At 39.2% G+C, this 10,852-nt stretch overlaps 1 protein-coding gene across 2 annotated transcripts in view; it reads right to left on the bottom strand.

Moving 5' to 3' along the window:
- The window catches only part of Rftn2 (raftlin family member 2), a 60,624-nt gene extending 54,826 nt beyond the window's left edge, over positions 1–5,798 (bottom strand). For both annotated transcript variants that reach the window (XM_013031996.1, XM_013031921.1), the window contains exon 1: positions 5,467–5,798. In XM_013031996.1, coding sequence (XP_012887450.1) covers positions 5,467–5,605 — 139 coding nt within the window. In that variant the 5' untranslated portion in view covers positions 5,606–5,798. The remainder of the gene's footprint in view (positions 1–5,466) is intronic.
- Between the last annotated feature and the right edge of the window lie 5,054 nt (positions 5,799–10,852).

Here is a 10,852-nt window from a genome sequence, read left to right on the forward strand (position 1 = left end):
TTTTTTTTTTGCTGGTCGTGGAGCTTGAACTCTGGTCCTGGGCATTGTTCTGAGCTCTTCAGCTCAAAGCTAGCACTCTACCACTTGAGCCAGAGCACCCACTTCCAGCTTTTTCTGTGTATGTGGTGCTGAGGAATCGAACCCAGGGCCTCATGTATGCAAGGCAAACGCTCTACCACTGAGCCACCTTCCCAGCCCCTCATTGTTATTTTTGCTGGATAGCTTTCCCCCAAATTGTCCAAGATACTAATGTTCTGTCTATATTCCTTTTCTTAAAAGCTGGGTAAAGTGGCTCATGTCTATAATCCTAATGACTTGAGAGACTGAAATTGGGAGGCTTTCAGTCCAGATGACAAAAGGGCTGAAACATGAGCTGGGAATGTGGCTTAGTGGTGAAGTGCTTGGATAGCATGCATAAAGCCCAGGAACACATGAACAGAAAAAGCCGGAAGTGGCTGTGTGGCTCAAGTGGTAGAGTGCTAGCCTTGAGCAAAAGAAGCTCAGAGAAATGAGTTCAAGCCACAGGACTGGCAAAAAAAGTGGTGAAACAAAAAGGGCTAGAGGTGTGTGGCTCAAACTTTAGAGCTCCTGTCTACAAACATAAAGCCCTGAGTTCAAATCCCAGTGCTGCAAAAAAAAGAAAATATTATTTCCAAGTCCCCCTCAAGTTTACCACATACAGCTGTGCAGCTATGGGCTCCACTGCCCCTGCAGATGTACCATGCCTGCAGTGGACTGCTGTTGGATCATCCCTTAAGTGACTCTTTGGGAGGCACCCCTGGCTATATAAGATATCATTATTTCCATAGTTGCTCAGGCTCAGAACTGGGCAGTCAGCCTGGATTCTTTATTCTTTCTAGCTCTTCATATCTAGCAAGTTATAAGCTAAGTGCCTCTTTCTTGATATCTCTTGTATCTATTCTATTCCATCCTTATTTTTACCCATGACCTGTGGGTAAAAAATCCTGATTACTACAAGCAATCTTTGACCTTTTCTCCTTGCTTCCATCTCTCCCATTGAAATCCCACATTAATCTTCTTACAATACATCTCTGTATCTATCAAGTTTGAACTACTTGTTCAAAATCCTTTGTAACAGGATACTGTTGACTCACACCTGTAATCCTAGCTACTCAGGAGGCTGAGGTCTGAGGATCATGGTTCAAAGACAGCCCAAGCAGGAAAGTCTGTGAGATTCCGATCTCCATTTAACCACCAGAAAAGCAGAAGTGGAGACCGGGTAGCAGTATCTTACACCTGTAATCCTAGCTACTCAGGAGGCTGAGATCTGAGGATCTCAGTTCAAAGTTAGCCTGGGCAGGAAAGTTTGGAAGACTCTTCAATAAACCACCAGAAAACCGGAAGTGGCACTGTGGTTCAAGTGGTAGAGTGCTCTCTTTGAGCTGAATAGCTGAGGGACAGTGCCCAGGCCCAGAGTTCAAAACACACACACACACACACACACACACAGTTCTAGCCTTAAGTGTAAAGAGGCTCAGGGATAGCACCCAAGCACTGAGTTCAAGTCCTATGACCACCACTACCATCACCATCACCACCAACGCCCCCTTTACAACTGTTTTTTTCCATAGACTTGCATCTTAACGCTTCAGGCAAGCCAGACCCTTCCTTACTCTATTATTTCCAACCTCATCCTTTAGCTCACTGCTCCATTTAGTAGCACTTGACCAGGCCTCAAGCTCCTAATCCTCTTATGCCTATCTAAGGTCTGCTTTTTCTTCCAGAGTCAGTTAAAGCCCTAACTCAAGTTCCAAAATTTCATGATATTTCCTATAGCATATTTCCTGCAACATATGCGTTATACCATTGCCACCAGCCTAACTGAACTAGACATAGGGAATATGAACATGGATAAGGTATGGTTCCTGCCCTTGAGGAGTTCATGAACTTGTTCAGATGAAGCAAAAATTATATATATATTTATATTATCTATTCCTAGTGCTAACTAGTATCTTCTACAGTATAGATAAGTACTTATTGCTTTTAATGATCATGATGAGAGACAAATGGTTTTTATGAATTATAATGAAGCAAGGTAGGAATTAGAAAATTTTACTCAATGTATTTTATGTAATTAAATTAAAAATTCAAGTAAAGAAAACTACTGTCCATCTTCCTCGTAGGTATTGTAGAAACTCTTTTTTACTCATAAATCTATAAATGCCCTAAAAAAACCTTAAGATTAGTATTATGCAGATCATTTTCTGGGACTGTAAAAGGAGGTATACTAATTTTTTGTGATCATTTGCAAAGTTAATTGAACTTTTTCTATAATAATTCTATAGTAATGTCCATATATGCACATTATATACTCTCATAAATGCACACACACATATAGATATACTATAAGAAATCTCTAGTCATTAAATTAATTCATTAACAATTTATTAAAAGTCAAAAGCTTTTAATGAAATGTTACCTTATCATAATATGGTGGGTGAAATCGTTACTACACACTAATTCAGAAAATACATCACATCACAAAGCCTCATTGGTACTGATAGTAGACTTGGTAAAGATCTCCAGCAAAATTCAGCCTACATGGCTGGTACTTTAGAAACAAAGAATTAGGTTTTTAATTTCTTATACTAACTCTAAAACTCCTAAAAAACCAGTCTTCACAGGGATTACATGTCAAGTTATGTTTATATGAATGAATGTTTTGTGTCCAGGATAAGAAAAAAGTAGAACCTGTGAAATAGACATGTAGGTAATCAATAATGATCATATTCCAGAGGTGAAATGAAGAAATTACTAATAACCACAACAGGTTGGCCAAAAAGTTTCCTGCAGGATCTGGGTTCAAAGGAGGAGAGAGAACCAATCTGTCTCCAGTTTTGGAGTCAGAAGGAAGAAGAGAGTGACAAGTGAATCCATTTGTAATAAAGTAGATAACACTGAAACACTCTGCCTTACAACGAAAATAGCATTTCATTCTCCGAAAGTATATATTTATAAAGTTGTGATTGGGGAGGGTGGGAAGAAAGACAGAATTAAATGGAAAGCAAATAAGTTGTTAAAGATAATTAAAACCACCATAAACATAGGGACTGGGAATTCTTAAAGTTTCCCTTTTTGCCTCCATTGGCATTTTATTCTTTTTCGTGGTCTCTGTTTGGAAAGGTCCGTGGGAGGTAAGATAAGACACCAGTCATCGTGAGCACACACAGCTGGCACCAGGCTACTTTATTTCTGCCAGGGCTGCTCACTGCATACTGGCCTCTGACAAACCAGTGGCAGGAGCTAACACTTCTTCTAGAGTCACAGGGCCAAACAGAAGGTTGGGGTGTTCCAACCAACCCAGACTCATTCCTGTAGACATGGGAGTAGCAGGTGGCCATCAGAGCTACAAGTTGAGAGAGGCCAGAAAAGCATAATCTTGAAGGGGCTTTGGAACTGGGCTGGTGCTCAGATCCTGGCTTCTAAAGCAAAGGCAAAGGCATAGACCAAAACAGGCAAACAAAAGCCCCAAGCCAAACCATGTGGAAGAACTAGAGAGAAATGGGGCACTAGGAGACTAGGCGCCTGTACCAAATAGGAACCAGATGCAACTTTCAAATGTGTTCACATTTGCATGATATGCCTGTATTTACAGCTCATAGGAGAATTTACTGTTCCATCCTCCACACACCTGGAGTGGAAACTTATACTCCTTTTACAGATAAAAGGGTGTCTGACAATGAGAAAACCCAAACTACTTTTGAATAAAACTGTAGATCTTGATTCAAGGATGATGGCGTTTATACCTATTCATTGACGATGTTGACATGGGAGAAAGAGATGGATCAGATCAACCTCAAGTTCCTTAAGCTATGAACTTAGTTGCAGAACATCATAAAGTACAGATCAAAATGTCTCTGACCCAAATTTTATGAATAGTTTTAAGGTTCAGGAGAGCATGTTTTTTGTGTCCCAGGCTTTATAGACACTAGTTCACACTGACAAGGAAAAGCAGAAGTGAGTCACTACTATGAAAACCACCATATTATAGATATTTTCTCAAATGACCGCTTTCTTAAAAAGTATAGAAAAAAATCGAATTATTGGTTACTTTTCTGATTAGCACCGTTATCTTAATCCATTTCAACCGACATAATTGAAAAGAAATGGAAAGAAAATATATTTTCTCTTTGGATACCCTTAGTCTTAGATGAAAATAGGCATGTGAACATGTTGAAAGTATGTGTGAACATGTTAAAAGTATGTGTGCGTGTATACAGATTTGGGGGTTTGTTTGCTAGCCAACTCAATTTTTGACAAAGAAAAATGGACTACCCTTGCTTTTACACAAAGATGCACTGTTTCAGGCAAGCTTGGGAGAAAGAGAGAGAGAGAGGAGAGGGAGGGAGGGAGGGAGGGAAGGAGGAAGGGAGGGAGGGGCAGAGAGAGAGAGAGGCAGAGAGACAGAGACACAGACAGAAATGCAGAGAGATAGGGACAGAGACAAAAATGAATTTGTGTTTAACTAAAAAAAAGTTAAGACAATATCCAGCATGGTAATTTAGTTAGTGTAAACTTTCTGTTAGACTTATGAGAATTTAAAATATATTTGTCATAAAAAGTTAAAATCCTAGTGTCTGATAGCTTAACAGTATGCAACTTATGTAAATCCCATAATTAGAGATGCAGTTAGTTCTTTTAAAAAAAATGTTTTTTTGTCCAGGCAGTTGTAAAGTACTCAAAGTTCCGAAAAGGAAAGAGGCAGAGTCTATGTGGAGTGGGGCTATGCGTCTTCTCCACCGACCTGCCATCTGGGCTTGTTTATTTGTGTTTCTAACTTTCTGGAACAGAGAAACTCTGTTCCAGACAGGGCACAGAGCAAAGGAAGTGTGTAATAGAAAACAACTTTTTTTTCCTTCTTCTTTTTTCCGTTAAACTGTATTTTCAAACTTTAGTTGGGTCATAAATATCAAGTAAGCGGCACAATCACAAAATTCTACATAGTTAGTCACCTCAAATTTGTCTCAGCAAACAATCTTCCCGAATTTGGTCTGGGAAACACTGCCTACATGGTGCCTTCTCGTGCTTTTCAAACCCCTTTCAAAAACACAAGCTGTCATTAAGACTTCAGATATTTGGCCTGCAGATCAGTCATTTTCCACAAACCCTTCCACAAATAAGCATTTGATTTAAAAACAAAAGAAACATTTCCAAGCAGTTTCCCTAATTTTGTAAAATACACAGGAACCATCATACAAGGAAAAACAAAAAGAGAAACAACAACAACAACAAAACAGAAAGAAAAAAAAATCCAGAAGGGAAAAAAAAGCAAATACAATAAAGCAAAAATCCAAATTAAGAAACAAAGCATTACTGTTAGAGGGGATTATACAATCTGACTGTGAAGAACAGTATAAGAATTTGTAAGTCAACAGTAAAAAAATTAGTTATTAGTTGTCTCTTATTTTGGGAAGATTTCACAGCTAAAAGAGAAGCAAAAGGTACCTTGTAATGTAAAATCCAGTAATACATATTCGTAAGCGAATTCCGTCTTTGTTTCCACTTGTGGTCTCTTCAGGGTAGAAAATATTTTTCCAGGACTGCTATCATCAGGGTCTTCCAGCTTTCGAAGTCCGCACCCCATAGCAAAGTCTGCGAGGAATTAGACTGCAGGGAAGGAGAGGGAGGGCAGAAAATTCTGTTGTTTAAGCTGCGAAAAGAAAGTTACAGACTTCACTGCTTTGATTGGGTTTTCGGCTGAGCCATCAATACCCAGCCAGAAAACATCAGAGTCCAAAGAAAGGAGCTGAAGATGGTTTCTGTCCATTTTTGTGTAAAGTCCCTGAGTCCATGATGTAGCTACAGATTCTGGGCAGGGCTTGATCTCAGAGAAACATTCAAGCTGCTGCAACTTAGTGGAGAATTTCCATGCCACGTCAATTCACAGCCAGCCAGCCCCCTACCAGAGTGCTGTGGCTCTGGGCACCAACTGTGCTTTGTCTATCCCAGTTGGCCAGATGATAAAAGAGGTCCCCAAACGGAAATAAAAAGGCAAAAGTGCAACTTGGATGTAATTATATACCAGTAGATATATCCAGATAACAGTGGCATGTAATTTTTTTCTGTACCCCCCTTTTCTCTGTCCTGTGCTCACCCTTCTTTTCCTTCTTCCTTTAGAGAGTGGGGAAGCGGGGGAAGGAGAGGAGAGAGAATTAAAAAGGGAATTCTCAGCATGGTTGGAAACAAAAATCTTTTCCAGAAAGGAAATTGGCTTTTTGAAGAAACTGTTTCTGGAATCTAAAAGAAGAGAAGCAAAGTGCAAAAAAGCACTTGAGTCTTTTAGGTAACACTAGGAAAATTTCATTCTATGTGGAGTAATTTTTTTTCCTGGAAAAAGATCTTATGGTGATTAGAACTACCAAGTATTAAAAATTTATATTAAAATACTTTCATAAAAACACTACTTGGAGGAAAAAGAGGGTGGGTAATGGAATGGTTGAGGGAATATTTTCAAACTACATTACATACGAAAATGTCACAATGACACCATTGTTTTGTATAATTAATATATTAATATTAATTAAAAGATTTTTACTCACAAAAGAGAGTTATATGGATAATTAGTTTTTCTTAGTTTAAAGCAGTTTAAAATACTTAAGATGATAATGCAATATTTCTACAGATCTCAAAGTATCTTTTATTTTTTTTGGTCGTGGGGCTTGAACTCTGGGCCTGGGTGCTGTCCCTCAGATCTTCAGCTCAAGGCTAGCACTCTTACCACTTGACTGCCAGTGCCACTTCTGGTATTCTGGTGGTTAACTGTTGATAAGAGTCTCACGGATTTTCTTGCCCCAGCTGGCTTTGAACAGTGATCCTCAGATCTCAGACTCCAGAGTAGCTAGGATTACAGGCGTGAGCCACAAGTGCCTGGCTTTTTTGTTCTTCTAAAAAATTACTTTCTTTAAGTACAAAATGGTTACCGTTCAACAAATCAGTTTATGAGTACAATGCTGTTGCCCCACATCCCTCCCAACCCCACCCATCCCCTCAAGTTACCCAGTTCTATTTTCACATTTGTGCATTGAACGTTATGATGACATTCACCCGCCACACCTGTCTCCATTTGTCTGTCTCCCATCCCTTTGACCTCCTTCACTCCTGAACATGTTTCAGCTTCCTGGCGTTCATTTTGTTAAACTCTAAGTTCCAAGAACCCTTCATTAAAATCAAACCAAACCAAACTCACTTTGACAACTGGACTCATTCAGTCATAAACTGCCATTGACCTGAAGTCAAGAGCACTTTTGATTGCAGTGTGGTTGGCACATGGAATGACACTGCCTGGATTCGAATCCTGCTTCTTAGGACTACTACAGATAATGTTCCTGGAAAAGTGACTTGGCCTCTTCAAGTTTCAATTTCCTCTCCTCTAGAGTAGAGTTAATAGTAGTACTTCCCAGGCAGGTTTTTAGGAAGGCTGAGTGAGACAGTCTAATCTCTTATCTGAACACTATATCTGGTGAATAGCACAAAATATATTTATTAATGAGTGTATGTTAGAAATCAGTGTGGCAGCACTACTCCCATTATTTACACACTAAACCCTGATCACATTTGAGATGTGGAGAATTCTAGTCTGAGAAGATTTCTTCATCTCATCGAAGTGTGCACCTGAAAACTCTCAAGGAGGGTGCTGCATTAGTTTGCAGATTATTTTAAGCTTTACGGCTTTCTTCTTCCTGCTTCCCTTTCATGCCTTCTTTCTCTGAAGTGCTCTTGCTAGAGGGCAACTCCACGGTTGTCCATAGTGTGTCCAACCATCAGCATGGTCATGGGAGGCAAAGTCTGAGCAAATTTGGCTAAAGAGGCAGTATACGGGGACACCGTGGTTTATTGGACTATTTATAATGCTTTCAGACCTGTCATTTTTCACGAATTCTTTTGTAGAATTCTCTTGTACAGCAGAACCGAAACCTTTGATAGTCACTAGGATCTAGTACAGTGACTGGAAGATTCTTTGTGAAGTACTCATATTTGTCAGGTATCTACTATCATATTCCAGACACTGGGTGCTGAATATAGAAGATGACTAACCCTTGCTTATGCCTTAAAGGCACTTCTTCTGAAATGGGGAAGATGGACTTGGAGGATTCTAGTGTGAGCTGGTTGCTGCTGTGGTGGAAGCACACATAGGACATGACTGCAGAGGCTTGTCTTTCACTGATAATGACCTGTGAGTTGCTTTCAGGATGAACATGCCTAGTATAGAAGGGAAGTGAGGAATCATGAAACATCCCAACAGGGGGCAGCTGAGAACTGCTAGAACATGAAGTGTGAAAAGAGACTAAGCTGCTGAAGGGTTGTATGCCATACAGAGAGAATTTAGAGTTTATCTTGTAGGCAACAAAAAGGAATCAATTAAATGGAAGACTCAAATGAGGAGTTTGAAGTAGACAAAGAATACTAATTTACATTTGTCTTATGGGACTGGAGGCGATTTTGGTGTAAATACTGTTCTTTTTTTGTTTTGTTTTCAGTCCTGGGATTTGAACTCAGAGCTTGACACTTGATAGGCAAGTAGTCTACTAGTTGAGTCTTGAGAATTTGTCTGCCCAGGTTGGTTCTGTTTTTAGATCTCAATCTTCTGAGCAGCTAGAATTATACACATGGGCCACTGGCTCCTAACTAAGACTGAACTCTAGAATGAAGAATGAAGGCTGGTCAGGAAGATAATGCAGTCGTTCAGCCTCCTAAGTAGCTAGGATTCTAGGTATAAGCCACCAGTGCCTGGCTCTTTAATGGTATTTTAAGAGTGCATATTCTTTCTTTTTATTGTTATTATTAAGTAGTTGTACATAGGAGTTGCAATTCTGTAAGTCAGGTTACAAGTATCATGCTTCTCGACAATGTCACCCCTTCCTTCTTCATTCTCTCTCTCTGATCCCTACCCACGAGTTACATAGTTCCATTTTACACAGTATATATAGAATGCAACCACTTCCTCCATTCCTGTGCCCCCTTTGACCTCTTCCCAAACAAGGCAAGTTTCCATTTTCTGGTATTCGTTTATTTTTTTCATTATTTAGAGAATACTTTATTAGTTTCTGTAATCAAACCCACATAGATAAGATCTTACATATTTAATACAGTGTGTTTACCCCTGTACAAATGGAAAAAATTAAGTTTAATGTTTCTAGACCAGTATGGCTATTAATTTCTGTACCATGCCAACTCAACATGGTAAACTGGGATACTTTGTCCAAAGTTGAGAGCACAGCTAAAGTTTCTAAAAATTTAAATTATATATACATATGTCTGTATATATATATATATATATATATATATATCAATAAGAGCAGTATGTTATGCATCAATAGCAGCAACAACTTTTCCAGGTTCTGCAGTCATCTGAACTGATATTTGTTTTGATAATAATCCTTTAGTTTTTGCCTTTGTCTTCCTTCTCTAAATATACCCTCCTTTAGTCAGCTTGTGTGTAAACATTTTGAGCTCTGTATATGTTATCATATATATTGTCATATATTTTAGATACAGAAAATCACATTTTCATTAACAAATATGTCAGGTAAACCTTCCTGCTATTTTAACAATTAGTGTTGTTTCTCTGTAACTGCAGTTTCCACACATACAGGTTCAATTAACTTTGGATTGAAGATAATAAAAGGAGTTGTCAGGTGCCAGTGGCTCATGCTGTAATTCTAGCTACTTAGGAGACAGATCTGAGGATCATGGGCAGGAAAGGCCATGAGACTCTTATCTCCAGTTAACCAGCAAAAAGCCAGAAGTGAAGCTGTGGCTCAAGTGTGGTGGAGTATTAGCTTTGAGCAAAAAAAAAAATGTCCAGGCCTGAGCTCAAGCCCCAGGACCTGCACAAAAAAACAAAACAAAGAAACTCCCCCACCCCATAAAAAAGTTATGTCTGTACTGAACATGTGAAGCTGTTTTTTCTTGTCATTATTTCCTAAGCAATACAGTTTAATAACTATTTACATAGCACTTATATCTACTACCTTATAATATTAGGTATCAAAAGTAATCTGGAGGAGAGTTAGTGGGAGGACAATGTAGTCATAAGCAACTCTGCATCATTCCACAAGAGGGACCTGAGCACTGTGGAGTCTGGTATGGGTAGACAGTCTGAATCCTCATGGATATCATGGGCTGACTGTGTATGGCATTTCGCTGCAAAAATGAACTACACAACTTGTGGGGGAGGGGATTGGGAGGGAAAAACAGAGAGTGAGCGAAGAGGTGACACAGTTCAAGAAGAAATGTACTCATTACCTAATTTGGGCTACTTTCAAGTTCCTTCCTTTCCTTCCTCCTTCACTCCCTCCCTCCTTACCTCCTACCTTCCCTTTCTTTCTCCTTCCTTCCTTCCTTCTTCCTTCCTTTCTTTCTTCCTTCCTTCCTTCTCCCTCCCTCCTTCTTTCTTTCCTTCCTCTTTCTCGTACTGGGGTTTGAACTCAAGCCTGGACCATAGGCCTTTTCCCTTTAGTGCTCTACTACTTCAGCCACACCTCCACTTACAGTTTTTTTTTAATTTAATTTTATTTTATTTGTGAACATACTGTACAGAGGGGTTACAATTGCATGGGCAGGATATCCACTTACAGTTTTTAACTGGTAATTGGAGATAAATGTCTCATGTACTTTCCTGCCTGGGATGGTTTTGAACAACCTTCTGAGTAGGTTTACAGGGGTGAGCCACTGGTGTCCAGCTGTATGTTTCTTTTTTTAAACTAACATTTCAAAAGGTTACAGTATGACATTTTAATACATGTATATGTATATAAGGTCCTTTTCTCTATAAGGATTAAATAATATACCTGAAGTTTTTAGGTTGCTGGCACACATTAAACACTATATG

This window comes from Dipodomys ordii, unplaced genomic scaffold (genome assembly GCF_000151885.1).
Source record: "Dipodomys ordii isolate 6190 unplaced genomic scaffold, Dord_2.0 Scaffold1, whole genome shotgun sequence".
NCBI classification, from domain to species: Eukaryota; Metazoa; Chordata; class Mammalia; order Rodentia; family Heteromyidae; genus Dipodomys; species Dipodomys ordii.